Source organism: Bipolaris maydis, assembly GCF_028858645.1.
Source record: "Bipolaris maydis strain C4 unplaced genomic scaffold PSV08scaffold_17, whole genome shotgun sequence".
NCBI classification, from domain to species: Eukaryota; Fungi; Ascomycota; class Dothideomycetes; order Pleosporales; family Pleosporaceae; genus Bipolaris; species Bipolaris maydis.
In genome coordinates this window covers 629634-649382 of record NW_027093873.1, presented here as the reverse complement: position 1 = coordinate 649382, position 19749 = coordinate 629634, and the positions used below count along the sequence as shown (strand labels likewise).

The 19749-nt window shown below is 49.7% G+C and overlaps 6 protein-coding genes across 6 annotated transcripts; 5 read left to right on the top strand and 1 right to left on the bottom strand.

Moving 5' to 3' along the window:
* Positions 1–235: 235 nt before the first annotated feature.
* PSV08DRAFT_412906 (uracil-DNA glycosylase-like protein) lies at positions 236–1225 on the bottom strand (the record flags this gene model as incomplete). The annotated part of the gene is made up of 1 exon (XM_014222503.1): positions 236–1225. The coding sequence occupies one exon, from the start codon at positions 1223–1225 to the stop codon at positions 236–238; it is 990 nt and encodes a 329-aa protein (XP_014077978.1).
* Positions 1226–2417: 1192 nt separating this feature from the next.
* PSV08DRAFT_190740 (uncharacterized protein) lies at positions 2418–5232 on the top strand (the record flags this gene model as incomplete). Its single annotated transcript, XM_066091977.1, has 4 exons — positions 2418–3694; positions 3952–4012; positions 4548–4618; positions 4671–5232. 4 exons carry the CDS (start codon positions 2418–2420, stop codon positions 5230–5232), a joined length of 1971 nt encoding a protein of 656 aa, XP_065948020.1.
* Positions 5233–6831: 1599 nt separating this feature from the next.
* PSV08DRAFT_374945 (Pyoverdine/dityrosine biosynthesis protein-domain-containing protein) lies at positions 6832–11956 on the top strand (the record flags this gene model as incomplete). Its single annotated transcript, XM_014222499.2, has 4 exons — positions 6832–7222; positions 7276–8016; positions 8991–9498; positions 9598–11956. 4 exons carry the CDS (start codon positions 6832–6834, stop codon positions 11954–11956), a joined length of 3999 nt encoding a protein of 1332 aa, XP_014077974.2.
* Positions 11957–12998: 1042 nt separating this feature from the next.
* On the top strand, positions 12999–14796 carry PSV08DRAFT_382516 (uncharacterized protein; the record flags this gene model as incomplete). Its single annotated transcript, XM_014222498.2, has 2 exons — positions 12999–13340; positions 13423–14796. 2 exons carry the CDS (start codon positions 12999–13001, stop codon positions 14794–14796), a joined length of 1716 nt encoding a protein of 571 aa, XP_014077973.1.
* Positions 14797–15023: 227 nt separating this feature from the next.
* PSV08DRAFT_20261 (uncharacterized protein) lies at positions 15024–19406 on the top strand. The gene is made up of 2 exons (XM_014222497.2): positions 15024–18730; positions 18794–19406. Exons 1-2 carry the CDS (start codon positions 15108–15110, stop codon positions 18957–18959), a joined length of 3789 nt encoding a protein of 1262 aa, XP_014077972.1. The 5' UTR covers positions 15024–15107; the 3' UTR covers positions 18960–19406.
* Positions 18963–19450, top strand: PSV08DRAFT_339481 (uncharacterized protein). The gene has a single exon (XM_066092762.1). It carries the CDS (start codon positions 19009–19011, stop codon positions 19288–19290), a length of 282 nt encoding a protein of 93 aa, XP_065948019.1. The 5' UTR covers positions 18963–19008; the 3' UTR covers positions 19291–19450.
* The last annotated feature ends 299 nt before the right edge of the window (positions 19451–19749 follow it).

The following is a 19749-nucleotide window of genomic DNA, read 5'->3' as shown; positions in this document are numbered from 1 at the left end:
GAATCCATGCGAATCATTTACGTGTGGCGCAGACCATTGGCGTCGGTGATTCGAAAGTCATGCACCAAGGCGTAAAGCGTTTAGCAGTTGCATCCCACGGTTGAGAGGGCGAGTCCGGCGAAGCATATGAGTTTGGAACGCCTCGCGGGTACATGCATTCGGCGGCATTATCTTGACAGCTGATTGAGTTCTGTTTTGGCTGATGCCCTACAGCAAAGACCTTGTTCAAAAATGGTTAAAGTTGCGCTGTTTCTTCAACAGCAGATTGGGTTTCCGCTGGCCTGGGCACGAAGCCTCGTTCTTCTCTTCTCTTCTGCACCCACTCTCCGAATGGTCTCCAAATGGTCTCCTTTTCACCAGGTGTCAGACTCGCAGCAAGGCCACTCGTGCTGGTAGTCACGAAAACCTTGGCACCATTCCAGGGATTGCCGTTGACATCCAACTCTTGTTCCCAGTCCTCTGGACACTTGCCCATGTTGTGTTTCTCGTCTTGCCACCCATACTTGAACTCATTCTTGCCAGGGTTCTTGCCATAGCGGTAACGCCATATTGCCTCCCATATACCTTTACCAACTATGCAAACGGCTTCTGGCTTGTATTTGAGGAATTTTGCATCGAGATTGGCAGTACCGGCTGACATTTCTTCCTTCGAGAGCTCAGCTGCGTTTTTGGATGGCCGGTCTACAATGTTTGTATTGCCCATACAGTACAGGGCTGGAAGACTACGATCCTCCTCAGGCTTCAAGCGGCGATCTGTCAGACCTGACGCGTGGAGTAGCTTCCAAAAGTGGTTTGACGGGTGCGCGTACGCATGCCCAGCAGTCGCAGTTTGAACACCGGGGTTGGTACCAACAAACACGCATATTAAGTTTGGTTCTAATATGTCAACGAGCGGAGACAAATGGGCGTATTTTGATGGAAGGGCGTATTGGCCAGCCTTGCGCTTCTTTGTCGGCTGTCGGGTAGATCCCTGGGCACTTCCGGCAGATGCTATGGTGGCCGTCCTAGGGCGCTTTCTCGGACGGTCGGAGTTGGTCGATGCCGAGACGTCGTTCGATGTCACCTCTTGTTCCTTATACGCGTAGCTGCTCAACTGGTCTTTAAATGATGCAGATGGAGGTGTTGCTGTTGTGTCGTTTGGTTCAGGGCCATCGCCGTCGCTTAGGACATGTTGTTGCACTCTATCATTCTGGGTTCTAGATTTTCCTGAGCGTGTCTGCGGCATCGCGCTTATACAGTTATAGAGATGGATTGGTTTGAAGCTAAAGTGGTTATAAAGAGTTTGGGCAAAGCAGATAGGGCTGGTGGCGCTGTGAACTTGGCAATGTTGCACGTGGTTCCGCGTTCCGGAATGACGCACACGCGTTGACATCCTTCCCGTTTTATCCGCTTCTTATCAACGTTAAGCTTCGCTCTAAGACTACAGCTTCTCCGCACCTGCACATTCACGGAATTCGGCTGTCAGATTAATAGCAGTGTTCATTTTATCACTGACGTCTTAACACACAAAGCTACTCCCTTCTGAACCGCGTCAACAGGGTATGCAACGTGGCGAAGCACGGGCTGATGTCAATAGCTCATAGCTCGTAGTCAGGATCCTTTTTCATTGCCCAACAGCCCCATAAATCCATGAGGCTTTTATGCGTGTTGATGTGGATTTTTCTTCCTTTGTTTGGTGGGTTTGCCATCGATAATTGGGTAATCCAATAACTAGACAAACACGCTGGGTACGCCGACCGAGAGATGTGAGAAACCAATTTCAGTCGTTGTATCTGGAATTAATCGCCGCACTAGCGTGTGAAAAAGGCGAGCAACTCGACCTATTTTACCTCCACAGTAAATCCTACACGTCGATTTGAACACATGTGTGAGCACCTTCATTCAATCATCCCAACCACCAAATAGCAGGAAAAGAGAACCATTTACTGCTGCAATAGGTGTTGTGATGGCATACGGCGGGCAGCAGTTTTATTGGTGCATCGAAAGTGTGAGCGCATGGTAGGTGTCTCGTGCGGCCACGAGGCAGCATCATGCATTACAAGTACATTTTTCAACAGGTTCATTCGCAAGAAGCTGTTGTAGTTGCGTCTCTTTTGCAGTCTTCATAGCGTGTATACCACAAGGGATGTTTCAAATGCCAGTTTCAACGAGGTCTCTATGTGCTGTGGTTGTGACATGATGTTTTTTGCCTCAGCGCCTCGATAGCAACGTTCGGCACAAGTGAGGCTTATAGAAACGTTGTACCGCTTCATATCTTCAATACGTCACGTATATGCACCTTTTCGGTACATGGACCAGAGGATTTATAGTATAAGTGCACACCAGCTCGCTCACTATCATATCGCCATAATGATCTTTCCGCCGCTGTACCTTTTCTTCTTCCATCATTCACAAACATTGCTCTAGTTTCTCACAAAATGACCGAAATCACCAGCTCCATGCCTATGATCAGCGACTGCACACATGCTGTTTCGTCCTCCCTTGGGGTCAAGCTTCCACTGTCTCAGAATGCCTGCCCAGTATGCGTCATCACCTCTCAAATGGCCGCAGTGCGAGCGGCTCAGAATCACTTCTTGACCCGTGGAGGCGTCTTCATGTCCAGTTCAGGCGACGTTAAAAAGCACGTCATCGCTACAAGGTACTGGAAAAAGACTAAGGTTGCACTGACAAATACCATCATCCAGTTCGAAGGCTTGCTCAATGAGCCTGACTTGCCAGTTGAAGACATAGCAAAGCTGAGCGAAGCACTGAGAATATGGGACGACCAGAAATTTTTTCTGGGTAGAGTGCCAGGCCTGAGATATGTTAGAGGGCCAGATACACCTGTACCGACAGAAGAAGATAGAGAACGTGCGAGGGTGTTCATGAACTGGGTACGAAATACAATGAAGAGGGAGATGATACTGAGCGCCATGAGACACAAAGCCCGCTCGATACCAGCTCGACCGCCCGACAAAGATCAACCTGGTTGGCAACTTGTAGAGCCCAGGTCATTTTCAGTCCCCTCCCTTATCGCAAGTCCACCAACAGCTCTACCACAAATCGATTTCTACGACACCTGGCAGCCAACACTCGCTCCCTTTTCCCCAGTCCTGATTCAATCTCCTCAGCAATCCTCGCAAACACAAAATGCGGAGACTGAACATTTTTCAACCTCGCTCGCCACCACCACCACCACCACCACCACCACCACCCACACTTGCCCAGCCACTCCCAAATCCATCTTCAAATCTCTCCGCGCCTTCATCACCCCGAGACCTGACCATCCAGCACGACAATCAAAACACGTCCGCATCTCCCCCTTCGTAACCATCTCTTCCGAGCACCTCTCTACCGCCAACCCCTCCCCCTTCAAATCCCTCTCCCGCATTTGCACTACTGCCCCACACTCCGCACACACCACCGCCGAGCACAAGCGCCACAAATACACATACTTCCGCCGCCACCCAACCTACGAGCCCGGGGTGTGGGCGTCTGCCGAGGGGTCAAGAAAGTCGAATACGAGCTTCTATCACGCGAAGCCGTGGGCGGTGGAAATGTATGTGGGGAGGGAGTTGAAGAGGGAGGAGAGGGAGAGGAAGGTTGCGGTGCAGTTGGGGAGGGATGGGCGGGAGTGGATGTTGGCGCTGGCTGAGGCGAGGAAGATGGATGTGCAGGGGGTGAAGTTGGAGAGGTTGGTTGTTTGGTTGGAGAGGTTGGGAGGAGGATAAGTTCGTGGGGGTAGGTGGTGGGGATAGGGGTACAGGGATCTTTGGGGAAGCTCATCTTGTCGGTATGTGATATTTTGGCGTTGTAGGCATTTTAGGTTTGAATTTCATGGTAGTGCTTCTTGATGCTTTCAAAACTTTCGTCTCAATGTGATTGTAACGTTGTTGCTTAACTGTTCGTTTTTCCAAATAAACTATTATGATGCAAGACTGAGTAGATTGGACTTCCATGGTAAGTGAACAGAGACACGATGTACAACAAACAGTGGTCAGAATTACAACTCATACGATGCGAGCTCCATGAAGTGATGTACGACTGTCGTATAAACGAAAGTAATAAGCATCACTTTACAATGCAACCATAACTCCCGAAAATGAGTATACTGTGACACGTCATCGTAACGAAGCACATGATTAGTTGGATAGAAGACACCAAGTCGTACTCATAGATATCTGGCGTCAGCAATGCGACCATGTATCCTATCTGCATAACACTGTATATAAACTAAACATGGCGCAATGGTGAGAGCTATCTGATTCGCTCAAGAGAAAGACTTCCAGTGTGGCTTTCACCCCCAACCGAGCATCAACAGCCAATAAAGTGGGCAAAAGCTGGAGATATTACTGCGTAGCTATCACACAGAAAACATTGTGAAGGAAGGATTTCTAATATTTATATGAAATCCCACTTGGACAGTAAGCTTCACATTTCTCAACATCATCCACAACCAGTTCCACACAGCAAGATCATTTGACAATTTCATACACCATTTCCAGCCTTAGAGCCCAAAAATTAGTACCGCAATCTTTTGACTTATACATATCCCCAACAAAACAAAGCGAATACACAATGGAGAGACAACAGAACTCACAACTGGAGAACGATGTTTCTCAAATGTTCAACCAAACCGGTAAGCACACTTACCACATCTTTGAGGCCAATGAGCTCCTAAACAGCTACAGTATGAAGGAACTCAACCGTCTCGTTCATGGCCCCAATATCCACGCGCTAAACTGGACCACGGCCGTAACAAACGTCCGCACAGGTGCTTCAACCACCGTTCGTCATCACTGCAGCCAAGGCGTTAACCACGCACGAACCGCCGAATGCTATGGTGACCTGATGCACCAAAGCTATTGTCCCTGTTGGGAATATAGCGAATCTAACGGGTGGTACCGCTGTGGCCTGCAGCAAATGGTCATGTCGACCGCGTGCAAAAAGCACCGAGACGATGAGATGCGCAAGGTATTCGACAAGCTGCGAAAGGGCTATTCTGTATACGGATGGGAGCTAAACAGACCAGGCAGCGAGGAATCAACCAAGTGTTCCGAGTCGAAAATAGAAGCGATTGTAGAGGCGTCCAAGGCGGAAGAAGAAGAAATTGAGAAGCAGCTGAAGGAGTGTGGGGAGGTGGATGAAAATGTTTTTGTATATGCACAGATGAAGAAAAGGGAAGGAGAAAAGAGAAAGGAAAGAATGTGGCAGAGGAAGGATGAGAAAGAGAGGGCACGGCTGGGGAAGTAAGGGACTTCGGAGCGGGAACGACAACTCCAGGCATCCCTGAACCAGTAGGTACTAAGTCCCGGGCCAGTCGCGCCTTCATTTCGCACAAGGTGAGTGACAATTATTATAGCGAATGAAATCCTCTGTTACTCTTTTGGTAGGAAAACTATTGTAGAAATTCGTGACATTGTATATGTGAAAGCGGTTGGAGCGGTATCTGGTTGTTGAGCAGATTGATAAGTATCCAGGTTCCCGTCGCTGACATGTTAATAAGTGCTGAGACCCACAATATCGTCAAGTACGATCAGTTCGTAGTAAGAGATGAGTGAGGCTCCTCTACACCTAGGACCCAAATTCTTCCATGAAGAAGAGGAAGCCACAATCCTAACTATTGCTTCCTAGATTCCGTGCAAGAATGTGTAGTCTCTGCTTTGTCCTAAAAACTAGAAACAGGAAGCAACGATAAATCGCCACGCTTTCAGTGCACTTTTGTGATGTGCACCATACTATTGGCATAGAAGTTGCGGAAGATTCCGCCGGCATCGAATATCTCTGGCAGAGCCCAGGTAGCAGTAACAACCTTCTGGAGTCTTGGGTGAGATTCTGTCTCCATCTCGGAGACAATGGGGAGATAGAAGAAGAGGGGTGGTTCAAACGAGAGGGAGAGAAGCGAGGAAATTGACATAGGTTGAGGCGCTCGTATCGAAAAGGAAACTGCGGCCCAAATGCTTATTAATGGGCAAGTCGTTATCTCCTAGTAAAAATGAGATTATAAAAAGGTACGTAACAGATACGTCTTCATACTTGGTCTTGATATATCGTTTTTATAGAAGCTTGAAGAACTCGAAGAGCGTAGTATCCGAGTGGTTCAGACGGTGGTCAGAACATATATGCTATATAAGGTTGGTATTCATGGTGGAGTCTGGAAGTAGCTACAAATACCAGACGGATGCCAAGGCACTATGCCCGTTTAGGCGAGACATCTTAACAAAGAGTGTCTTACAATCAGGGCTCAATTCGCAAACACGGTGCTCTAGAAACCGTCAGCAGCAAGCTTCCCGGTCGCGATCCAAGTGCACAAATGGCAATTGGGCACAAAATCACGATCAAGCAGTGTTTGGCAACCATGGGCGCGGGACGTTGCCTAGACTTGTCTACTAACGACATTGGGACCAAGGACCCACTGCGGCTGAAAGGTCAACCAAACAGTATCCACGAGGCTGAGCCAGGCTCAAAAATAGACTTGCCCTGCGTCCCGGCATTTGGGTGATGGGGGTGTGGGTAGTTGAATGCCTCCGCGGAGAAGGATGGCTCCATACCTAGGGTCAGCCACATCGGGGAACTTGTTTGTGTTGCGATGGAGCAGATTTGCTTTTTTGATCGATACGCAACGTCTATATGCGTTTTCAAAACCATTAACCATCATTTGGTAGTATGTCCGCAGTGGGTTTTGTAGAAATGAAACAATGTTGTTGAAGGCGCAAGGATTGTGCGATGCGGCCTGCAAGTCGGCCGCAAGTTTGTGCGTGCTTACAGCTGTGCCTCAGCAGCGCCTCTTCTTGGGATACAGCCCCCAAAGAGAAGCTGAATTCCAGGGTAACATAAGTACTCGTTGAACCCATGGTTCAGCTGCATATGACTCTCTTCAAGGAGCCAACACGAATCATGTCTTCTGCAATTACGCAAACCAGCGTCGACGCGAAAGCCGAGGAAATACTCAAGATCATCGAACAATATGGTTTGAACTATGAGCGGACTGGCAAGTGGGAGGGGTTCGAAACGTTCCTGCCGATTGTCAAAGGGCAGGTTGAGCGCAAAGAGCCCGTGCTCATGCTACTTCCTGGTTTTCCGTTCAAATCTCCAAACACAAAGGATAAGGTCTTGGGTGTCTTACCGGATCTGGGCGAGGAGCTTGCGCTGAAGCATTTGGATGGGCTCTGCGAAAAGATCAAGGCAGTCTATGAGTTTGGCGCTGGATGCCATATCACCTCTGATGGCCTTGTATACAACGGTATATTACCCCACGCTTCCCCACATATGCATGTCCTTGACTAATGGCAACAGACCTTCTCGGCGTGAGTGACGAGACGGTATGGAATTTTGGCCAAAGCGTTCGACAGATAGCAGCCGACAACAACCTCAACAACATCAGCTTCCTGCGACTGTGGGATATACTCCGGTACTCGGGAGACTTTCAATCCAAAGAGTACTATCTCAAGAATGCATCCAACATCCGCAAAGAACTCAAGCGACAGTACGGAGACCCCAAGTTCGAGGCAGATATGGCGAATACTAGCACTAGCGACATGCAAATGACGCATACCAAATATCTCGAATTTCTGAAGCAGGACCTCGCGCTGAACGAAAGGCACATTGCTCTTTCTCCAGAGGACCAGGCTGCGGATATTGCAAACACGGCAAAAGAGATGATGGGTCGCTGGAAAGCCTTCTCTGCTGCAATGGCGGCTGTGCCTACGCAGTATGTGCGTCTGTCAATTCACGATTCTGGTGGAAAGGATAAGCTGTCCATGGCTGTCATCCCGCAGCAAGAAAAAGGTGCACTTGGGGCGACACCATGGCACTCGACACTTGTCATCGAGAAGGATGGGTCGATGCGCACTGTGCAGCGGTGCAAGGTTGATGAGACCAAGTATAGTCTTGTGTATCACAATGGGCGGCCTTATTGTTTTCGAGCTGTGGCGGGCAACGGGCAGGATTCGAACCAAAGCTTTGCAGAGCTATATCCTAGTGGTCTCACGATTCGGGATCGGAGGGCAGTTTCTGACGATCAGCGGAAAGGCTCGGGTGAGTGACAAAAAGGAATTGAGCATACCAAGGCCGCACTAGGAATGCCTGCTTGATGTCAAAGATGACATCTAGGTTGGCAGATAGAGACACAGTCTGGCAATAGATGGATGAATGACAACGAATGTGCACGAGCAGGAGACGTGATACGATTGTGTAGTGTCAGCGGGGCCGTGCCAGCGTACAGTTCACACGCAAGATGCCGAGGACGATCAGGTCATTGGGTCCGGTGAGGCTGCAAAAAAAGGCGAGGGCCGCCCCAAGACAGGGTCGAGCGACGACGGTGCCCCTGTCTCACACGCTCAACCTGGTGAGGATCGGTCGATGAAGGGCAGGCGGCCAATCGCTTGCGGCCATGGAGGGCCGGCGCAGGAGACGCCCACGCGCATGCAAGAGATGTGCAACACGCGACTCGGGCCTTTGCGTGCTTGCGGGTGAGCATGACAAGGACGATGAATGATGGATTTGTGATGGGGCTCGTGTTGTGGTGGACAGCGTCATGCGGGTGTTTGGTTGGAGCAGTAGATAGGCAGCGTAAGCATGCGTGTGCGTGTATGTGTGTATGTATGTATATGTACATGAACACACGCAGATAGACGGTACGTGTACAAGTACTGGTACATGCTAAGGCACAAGCACGGCTGTGCGGCAAGGTTGCATCGGAATGTCGGGGCTCGGAACGTGGCCGATCGGAAGGGGCTTGGCAGGCGTGGGTGTGCTGCAAGGCCATCTTCGATTGCGCCCCGTCCCCACCTGGCAGACGGCATGCATGCATGCAACTGACTGCCACTGGTGCCCGAGAGAAACACCGGCGGGTTAGACGACTAGTCCATCATATGGTTGCAGGATCAACGGGCCCCAGACTTGTCTTCCTCAGCCCTCCACTTCCTATGAGGATGCTGCAGCCCCTTGTGTGCCTTGCCATCTTCGCATATGCTCCTGTCTTGTGCAGATGCTGACCCCACCCCCGGAAGACGGAGGCATCGACTCTCCTGACAATGCGTCCCTTACTGCGACTACCACCAACGAACAATGCGACTGGACTGCCGCCCTGCCACAAACCCCTCATATTCGCTTCTTCCGCAACACCGACTGGTCGCGCACTCGCCTGGGCCCCCTTGACAGCTGGAGCCCGACGTTGCGGCTCTTTGCCAGTTATGTCCTCACAGACTCGCGCGCCGCATGTCTCTGGTGGGGAGACATTTCCCACCTGACGGCCATCTACAATGACAAATATGTCCCTCTTGCCGCCAACGTGCACCCTGGCCTCATGGGATCCCTCTTTCAGGAGGGCTATCCAGAGCTGTGGCCTTCCGTCAGCGCCTATTTTGAACAGGCAAAGAGCACCGGCATTGGTGTCAACTATAGTTCGGCTCATTCCACCTTCGTCGACCGCAAGGGCTACCGCGAGGAAGCTTTCTTTTCCGGTGGCTTTACCCCCGTAGGAATGCCTGGCGCAGTAGAAGGCTACATCAACCATGTGTGAGTTTTTTTTGGTCGCACCAGATGCGCTCCCGTCATGACAGCAGTACTGTTGACGCGCAGGTAGCGTTTTGGATGCAGAGCTGATGTGCTCCCCAGTTACGAAGTAACCACAGAGATACTCACTGAGCGCCGCATAAAATGCTTGAACAAGCTCGCCTCGGTGCCTCCACGGTCCATTGACAATATCTGCTCGCACATCCTCAACACGCTGGAGACGAATACGTACGATGTACCTATGGTCATGTTATACAGGATGGAGGAAACAGCAGTCTCCAATTCACTGAGGCTGCATGGTCATATAGGCCTCCCCGAGGGCCATCCTCTTCTGGTGAACACGGCTACGATCGACAGTGAAGAAGGTCTCATACCGGACATGCGACGAGCTGGCACAGACCAATCCATTATCGATTACGACGACCGCTTCTCATCTCTCGACTGGAAAGGCTGGGGCGCGCCGTCCAAGAAGATCGTCGTCATGCCCATCATGTGCGGTGGGCGTCTCTTTGGCTACCTCATCTTTGGCACAAACCCTTATCGTCCTCACGACAAAATGTGCGAGCAGTTTATTCGAGACCTTAACCGCATGGTGTCGAGTCTGATGACTGCTGCAGTAGACTATGAGTCCAACAAGAAGCACCAGGTCCAGCTTGAAGCGGACCTCGCTTTTAGCGATCTTAAGCTTCGCCATCTCATTGATCACGCGTCGGTGGGTATGTGCCATGTTTCCCTGGATGGATATATGCTTTGGGCAAACGATTATTACTACGAATTAGCTGGACAGTCGCCGACCAAACATTCTGACAGTCTCGCTCTCTTCTTCGATGCATATCATGAAGACGACCGCGCAAAATCAGAAGAGATTTGGGAGCGTCTGCTCAAGGGCGACGACCAAGTCACCGTCGACCTCCGTTTAAAACGACTGTATACGCCCCCAACAGGCGATCCAGAACCGGCACAGCTTCAAGTCCTCGCATTCCCATACCGCAATGAGCATGGCAGCGTGGTGAGCGTCATGGCTTGTACTACCGACATTAGCCGATTATGCTGGGCAAAGTCCTTCCAGGCTCGACAGGCTGCTGAAGCTAGAGAAGCGAAAAGACAGCAGGAAGCCTTCATTGATGTGGTCTCTCACGAAATGCGGAATCCGCTCAGTGCCATTGTGCACTGTGCTGATGCCATCACAACCGCGCTTGAAGAGTGCCGCGCACAGATCTCCGATATCCCAAAACCCTGTCTAGATATTCTCAACGACAACATGCACAGCGCCAACACAATCATGCAATGTGCGCACCACCAGAAGCGGATCATTGACGACGTGCTTACACTGAGCAAACTCGACTCCATGCTCTTGTCGATCACCCCAGTTCCTGTTAAACCTATGAAGCTCGTGGACTCCATTGTCAACATCTTTCAAGCTGAGCTGAAGACAAGCAATATTGCTTACAGTATCACACCAGATCCTTCTTTCTCGGAACTCGGCATTGATCATCTATGTTTCGATCCATCTCGGGTGACGCAAATCTTCATTAATTTGCTTACAAATGCTATCAAATTCGTCAAACCGTCAAAAGAACCAGCCATCTCAATTCGCTATGCCGCAAGCCGATCAGACCCACGCACCCTCTTTCCTAGTGATATGTTCTGGGCAACTGACGGCGAAACACCTGCTGATGTGACTAGCAACCCAGACTGGGGTAATGGTGAGGAGATATATTTGGGTTTCAGCGTAACAGACTCTGGTATCGGGCTGCAGGAGAAGGATATCGACAAGATTTTTCAACGCTTCAGGCAGGCAAACGTGAAGACGCATGTGAATTACGGAGGCAGCGGTTTAGGTCTCTTCATATCCAAAGAGCTTACCGAAAAGCAGGGAGGTGAAATTGGGGTTGCCTCTGTCCTGGGTGAGGGCTCCACATTCGGATTCTACGTCAAGACACGAAGAGTAGAACCCCAGCCTAAGACACTCAAGGAAATGTTCCAGCAAGTAGGAAACACGGAGTTTGCATCTCGACAACTACGTGTGTTGCTGGTGGAGGACAACCTCATCAACCAGCGAGTTCTCGGAAAACAGCTCAAGAAAGCCGGTTGCGATGTCACCGTAGCGAACCATGGTCTCGAAGCACTCGATTCCTTGGACCGACAAACGTTCGACATTGTGTTGATGGACTTGGAAATGCCAGTACTCGATGGTCTCGAAGCGATGCGCCAATTCAGGAAGAAAGAACTCAATGAATGTCGGCCGGTAAGACTGCCCATCATTGCAGTAACGGCCAATGTGCGGAAAGAACAAATGGATACAGCCATGGCTGCCGGAGCAGATTGTGTCATGCAGAAACCTTTCAAAGCAGCTGACCTGGTATTTATGATGAAGTCATTGATACCGCAGCTCGCACCATTATCTATTGATCCACCAACACCAGGATTGGGTAGTCGGTCGAGTGCTCTAGTACCTTGAGTATTAGAAACTACCTTTGTCATCTCCGATGAAACAAAGTACCATGCCGATGACGCAGATGATTTCGCTATCTGTCCGACGATGTAGATCTTCGGTTTATGGTTCAAGTCCGCAAACCTTGGTACGTCTACCAAAATGCGCTTACTATGTCTTCGACATCCTTGTTTTTTTTCTTGATTTCCCTACATACTAAAGTCCTGACTTAAACAGCGGTGAGAGATATCAATGAAAGACATCTGTTCGCATACCTATTTGTGTCAGCGCATCGCGAAAGCGTTCGCGAATGGTACTTCCAAATCTACTGAACGGCGTATTTTTAATATCGCCAAGCTGGGCAAGAATTCCAGACGAGTTGCAGTTTATTGATGCTTTTATGCTATCATTACATGGATTTGTCGTGCAACAGTGCTGTTGGACAAGAAGTTAGGCCAGCTGAGGCCCAGTAGACCGGCTTCTTGCTCGTAGGGGTGTATGAGAGGAAGGGAAAGATGTATAACAATCATCGGTGTTGTGACAGAGAATGCAACAAAATCTGGATATGGACGCTCCATTTGATTTTTTCTTTTCTGCCTCTAGGATCTAGGGAACCAAGTCAAGTCGGTTTTTGGTACCTTTTTGCACATAACACAGTTATTGCTCATACTTCTCTTGGTGAACTAGAATACTGTAATAAAAACACCCCCTATTAGAACATAGTCCCTGTTCGGAATTAGCCGCCTTCACTACTACGCATTTAAAAGAGATTATCTTATCTAATAAAATGCTACAGTCTTACATAGACATTAATACACTACAAGGAACTGATACAATTCTATGATGATAGCGCGCAGTAAAATCCTGTCAACGTTGCGCTATTTCGGCAGAGGCAGTTCTATCCGAATAATTTGGTCCACCAGGAGTTACTTTGAAGCAGGTGCACGGGCCATGGCTATTAAGGGTGTCGCGTCGCGTCGCTTCTTCCCGATTCATCCACCGGCACCACTTTCATCTGCGTCTTACGCCGTACTAGTTAAACGTTCACTCAGTTCCCATTAGGGTCGCAATGGCTCGCCAAATGTCAGCAGAGGAATTTCAAGAATTAGGCCGCAATTACTACAAACTCAAACAATACGACAAGGCGCTAGAAATATTCACAAAGGGCATCGAGACTTGCCAGAAGCCTACTCTCAATCTGTATGACTACCGAGCCGCCACTTATGACAAGCTCGAAAGATTTAGTGATGCGGTCAAAGATGGGAGAGAAATGATTAGAATACAAAAATCAGATGTCAAGGGATACCTCAGGACAGCAAGTGTCCTAGAGAAGATGGGAAAAGAAGAGACGGCACTAGGGATATACAAGTATGGAATGAAAAACGTCGGATCCAAGGATAAGAATTTTAAGGTATGTACCCTCGTCGAACTTGCTTTCTATTCTATTATTCCCTCAGCTATGGGGTTGTGAGCTGTCGCTGATGTTTAATCAGCTTCTTCAACAGCTGCACGACAAGCTCACTCGGAAGCTTTCACCAGCAACAGCTATTGATCCATTCTCCATTCTACCTGTGGAGTTGGCCGAAATGGTGCTTGAGTATCTGCCTTTCCGCCACATAGTCAGCTGCATGCGCGTCAGCAAAGGCTGGCGAGATTATCTTTCAAAACTACCAAAGCTGTGGCTGCATCTTGATCTGAAGGGCGCACGTAAGCCTGTGCCTCGTTCCTTCGTCAACTCGGCTTTCAAATATTCAGAGATGCGTATGACGCACGTCACCCTCCACCGCTTCGAGCACATGGACGTAATCAAAAACCTAGCAAAAATAGCCAAAGATCTCACAGATGTGGAGATTCTTTCCTCACCACATGCCATGTCAGCATCATTGGTTGAAATCGCCAAGAGCAGTTCTAAACTAAAGAAACTCACCGTACATCCAGACATAACGGCAGATGCTGTGGAGCAAATTCTCCAAGCGCGACCCACACTTGAACACGTTGCTTTCCACGGCGTCTTACCACTCAGACACTCGATGAAATGGACGACTCCATTTCCTCACCTCCACACACTGAGTTTAACTGGTACCGACAAGTTAAGTGCATGGCGGCTCGAGATTGCCAAACTTTTTAGTCTCACGCCCTCACTCCGGTCCTTTTCACTTTGCCATGTGGATGGTTTTCACCTATCAGGCCGAGGCTGGCCACAGGATGCATCTCAAATGCCACCAATCACAACACTAGTCATGAAGCGCGTATCATTTGAGCTGTACCTTGCATTACCCGATACACTGCAACATCTCGTTCTTGACAACTATTGGGGCTTGCTACCAGGGATAACTAACACTAGTCCATGGGCGCGTGCTAAATTAGCTGACCTAACACACCTGTCACTATCTGGAATTTCTGTAAGCCCAGAGAAACTTGAGATGCTTCTTGATTCATATATTGAAGACGGAGCTCTTAAGTCGCTTCCAAATAGCAAACCACTGCAGCACCTCTCTCTTCGTTGCCTGCTCGACACGGATGTAACATTCTTCATCGGGCCTAACGCCGTTCTCTGTCGCTCCCCAAGAGTTCTCACGCCAGCTCTCGAGTCTTTAGATCTAGGCACTACGCCCTGTACCGACGATGACGTGGAGTGTCTTCTCACGTATGAAACTGGTCTCAAAACCATTGACCTCTCGAATACAAACATCACTGGAGCTTCGATCAAGATGCTGGCGGATAAGCTGCCATCGCTTCAAAGTATTGTAGCAGATAATTGCATGGGGATTACCAGTCGTGATGCAATACAGTATGCAGAGCGGAAGGGGGTGGCGGTGAGTTATCAGATGGGTGAGCAGAAAGGCGGTAGGAGGATCAGATATTGATAGAGTCTATCTTGTTCAAATAGAAAATAACAGTAGATCATCTAAAGAGCCCGAAAGACATTCCCAATGCTTAGCGTTCAAGTGTCTCCTGTTCTGAGACGAGTGAAGGAAGTGTGGGGCGCTAGGAGTACTAACCCTAAGCGGAGCAGGCGCGCTAAGACCGGATAAATACTAGCCCCGAACTTCTCTTTGAGAGACACTCGCCGCCGCCTGTCGCATCCAGGGCAGACAAGGACTCTACACGTCCTCACTCGATACCCACTCTCACCTCCACTCTTTCTCTACCGCGCCTCACATATCTAGCCGCAAACATGGCTGAGCCGTACGAGTACGAAGACGGAATGGACGACTACGAGGATGAGGAGGACGACCGCGTTTTGCCCGAGGACTGCTGGGCAGTTATCAGCTCCTTCTTCGACACCAAGGGTCTGGTGTCGCAACAACTCGATTCCTATGATGAATTCACGCGCAACACAATACAAGATATTGTAAAAGAAAACGGAAGCGTCATTCTCGAACAGAACACGCCTTACAACCCTGACGAGGATGATAACCCGATTATCAAGCGCCGCTATGAGATCAAGTTTGGACGTGTCTATCTTGCACGACCAACACATACTGAAGGAGATGGTACCACTGTACAGCTGTATCCACACGAGGCGCGTCTGCGCAACCTCACTTACTCGGGAGCCATGTTGGCGGACATCGAAAACCGGATCATGGTCGCTCGTGAAGGCCGCGACCCCGAGGGTGATGAGGACGAAGATATGGAGGGCGGATACACAGGAGGGGCTTCACAAATTCGGTGGGAACGTGAGGACATGCCCATGGACGATGGTACTGCGGCGAGAGTGTTCATCGGAAAGCTACCCGTCATGTTGCGGTCAGAGCTTTGCCACTTGCGAGCGCAATCAGATGCTGATTTATTTGCGCTGAACGAATGCCCCTACGATCAGGGTGGATACTTCGTCATCAACGGCAGTGAGAAGGTGCTGATCGCCCAGGAGCGTAGTGCTGCCAACATTGTACAAGTCTTCCGCAAGAAGCAGGGACCTATTCCTTGGATAGCAGAGATTCGAAGTGCTGTCGAAAAGGGTACTCGTCTTATCTCTTCATTTAACATCAAATGGGCAGAAAACTCGCTCGCCGGCCCTGGTAAGCGTATACCAGGTCCATTCGCATACGCCACCCTCCCATACATCAAGGCAGACGTGCCCATGGCCATTGTCTTCCGTGCGCTTGGTATAGTTTCCGATGAGGAAATTCTTAGCCACATCGTTTACGACCGTACCGATACACAAATGCTGGAGCTGTTGAAGCCCAGTATCGAGGAGGGTTCCGTTGTGCAGGACCGTGAAACTGCCCTCGACTTTATCGCCAAACGTGGTGCAAACTCTGGTACCAAGGACAGGCGTCTCAAGTTTGCGAGGGACATCATGCAGCGCGAATTCCTGCCGCACATTTCTCAAAAGGAGGGCCAAGACACCCGCAAGGCCTACTTCTTCGGTTACATGATTCACCGACTACTACAGTGTGTGTTGGGTCGCCGTGACGAGGATGATCGTGATCACTTTGGAAAGAAGCGCCTGGATCTTGCGGGACCTTTGATCGCCAACTTGTTCCGAATCCTTTTCCTGAAGCTCACGAAAGATGTGTACAAGTACCTTCAGCGATGCGTTGAAAACAACCAGGACTTTAACGTCCAGATGGCTGTAAAAGCCAGCATCATCACAAATGGCCTGAAGTACTCTCTGGCTACAGGCAACTGGGGTGATCAGAAGAAGGCCGCCTCCGCAAAGGCCGGTGTCTCACAGGTGTTGAACCGATACACCTACGCTTCTACTCTATCCCATCTTCGTCGAACAAACACCCCCGTTGGACGTGATGGTAAACTGGCCAAGCCCCGCCAACTTCACAACTCTCATTGGGGTCTTGTCTGCCCTGCCGAGACGCCTGAAGGACAGGCTTGTGGACTGGTCAAGAACTTGTCTCTCATGTGCTACGTCAGTGTTGGTAGCGATGCATCGCCCATTATTGACTTCATGACACAACGTAATATGCAACTTCTTGAGGAATATGACCAGAATCAGAACCCGGATGCGACAAAGGTTTTCGTGAACGGTGTATGGGTCGGTGTTCACTCCAACGCTCAGCAACTCGTTACGGTTGTGCAGGAGCTTCGACGAAACGGAACTCTATCTTACGAGATGAGTTTGATTCGTGATATTCGTGACCGAGAGTTCAAGATCTTCACGGATGCTGGCCGTGTCATGAGACCTCTGTTCGTTGTTGAGAACGATATCCGAAAGCCAAACCGAAATCATCTCATCTTCACCAAAGAAATCAGTAACAAGCTCAAGGCTGAGCAACAAGAGACTAGCACACGGCAAGGCTGGAGTCAAGAGGAGGTAGAGCAGGCCACTTACGGCTGGAGAGGTCTGATCCAAGACGGTGTTGTCGAGTATCTCGATGCTGAAGAAGAAGAAACCGCCATGATAACATTCTCGCCTGAAGATTTGGAGGAATGGCGAGAGATGAAGATGGGCTTGCCTGCAGCTGAGCGATCTACTGAGGGCAAGGACCGACTCCGTCGTCTCAAGCCTCAGCCAGATCCACGCATTCACGCTTATACCCATTGCGAGATTCATCCGGCTATGATCTTGGGTATCTGTGCCAGTATCATTCCCTTCCCAGATCACAACCAGTCGCCCCGTAACACGTACCAGTCTGCCATGGGTAAGCAAGCCATGGGTGTTGCTCTCACCAACTTTGCGCTGCGTATGGAAACCATGATGAATGTCCTCTACTACCCCCAGAAGCCTTTGGCGACAACCAGGTCAATGGAGTACCTTAAGTTCCGTGAGCTTCCCGCTGGACAGAACGCTATTGTCGCCATTGCTACCTATGGCGGTTACAACCAGGAAGATTCCGTCATCATGAACCAGAGCAGTATCGATCGTGGTCTCTTCAGGAGTTTGTTCTACCGTGCGTACACTGAACAAGAGAAGCGCATCGGTGTCAACGTCTTGGAACAGTTCGAGAAACCTACGCGTGCCGACACTCTCCGTTTGAAGGGTGGTACCTATGACAAGCTTGACGACGACGGTGTTGTCGCCCCTGGTGTACGTGTGTCTGGTGACGATATCATTATCGGAAAGACTGCACCCATTGCAGCGGACGCCCAGGAGCTTGGCCAGAAGACTACTCTGCACACCAAGCGAGATGTTTCAACACCTCTTCGTAGTACCGAGAACGGTATCGTCGATCAGGTGCTCTTCACCACCAATACCGAGGGTCTTCGATTCGTCAAGGTTCGTACCAGGACTACCAAGGTACCCCAGATTGGAGATAAGTTTGCTTCTCGTCACGGTCAAAAGGGTACAATTGGTATCACCTACCGCCAAGAAGACATGCCTTTTACTCGAGAGGGAGTGACGCCAGATCTGATTATCAACCCCCACGCCATTCCTTCTCGTATGACAATTGCCCATTTGGTCGAGTGTCTGCTATCAAAGGTTGGTGCCATCACCGGACAAGAGGGTGACGCCACACCCTTCACCGACGTCACGGTCGATCAGATCTCCCAGCTGCTCGAAGATGCCGGCTACCAGAAGCGTGGCTTCGAAATCATGTACAACGGCCACACGGGCAAAAAGCTGCGTACGCAGATCTTCTTGGGTCCCACATACTACCAGCGTCTTCGCCATATGGTCGACGACAAGATCCACGCTCGTGCCCGTGGACCCCTCCAGATTCTCACCCGCCAGCCTGTCGAAGGTCGTGCCAGGGACGGTGGTCTCCGTTTCGGAGAGATGGAACGTGATTGTATGATTGCCCACGGTGCTGCTGCCTTCCTCAAGGAACGTCTCTTTACCGTCTCTGACGCATACACCGTCCATGTGTGCGACATTTGCGGTCTGATGAGTCCTATTGCGTAAGTTATACTCCTACCTATCCTTCTGTCCTGTGGTTTAGCTACTAACGTGCTATAACATAGTCAACTCAAGAAGGGCCTCTACGAATGCCGCCCTTGCCACAACAAAACTCGTATCTCGCAAATCCACATCCCTTACGCGGCAAAACTGCTCTTCCAGGAACTGCTCGCTATGAATATCGCGACCCGCATGTTTACGGATCGTTCGGGTCTCAGTGTGCGTGACTAGGTGCCTGAAGAGTACTGAGTTTTGTGCAGTTGTTTTGTGTTTTTGCAAAATGAAGACTTTATCCCTCCCGCCTTTCTTCCCGTCGCCCTCCGCTCGAAGATTGGGACTCCGTGTTGGCTTTTTCCTCCTTCTTTTTTCTTCTCGCTCAATTCCCTGCGCGGACTTTGCATTGCTATGGCGTTTTTTTTGTAATTCATGTCTTGTTGCTCGATTGGTTATTCTCCTCTTTCTCCCGCAAATTGTGCCGAAAAAAAATAAAAGGAGAGGAGGGGGATCAAAAGGGAGCGGAAAACTTGGCTTCATTAGTTGGTGCCAGCAAGGGTTGCCCTGAGGGCGTTTTCAAACATCTATTCTCGACGTCATGATTCAAAATTGAAGGGCTTGAAACGTACAAAAACATACACATATACTATAACAAAGACATACATGACGGTCAGTCTGCATACCTAATCAGTTTTGAAAAGAAATGAAAAAACAACAACGATTTTGGCAAAGTCTATTCATGCATGGATGCAACTTGAAAGGGAGGGTTTGATGAATGGCGATTTTGTTACTGAACTGCCTTGTGGTATCATTGCTATTGTATCTATCATACACCCATCTCTAGCTTCCTAGCGAATATTACTACACCTGCTCAACCCATTTAAAAAAAAGACGTCAAAGGTCCAAAGAACCCATCTTGTCCGCCTCATACTCGAATGACCAGTCTTCTTCGCTGTCGTAGGCATCCAATATGCCGTCAATGTCACTTCCAAAGTCCTCCTCAGCCATTCTTTCTATCTCCTCATAT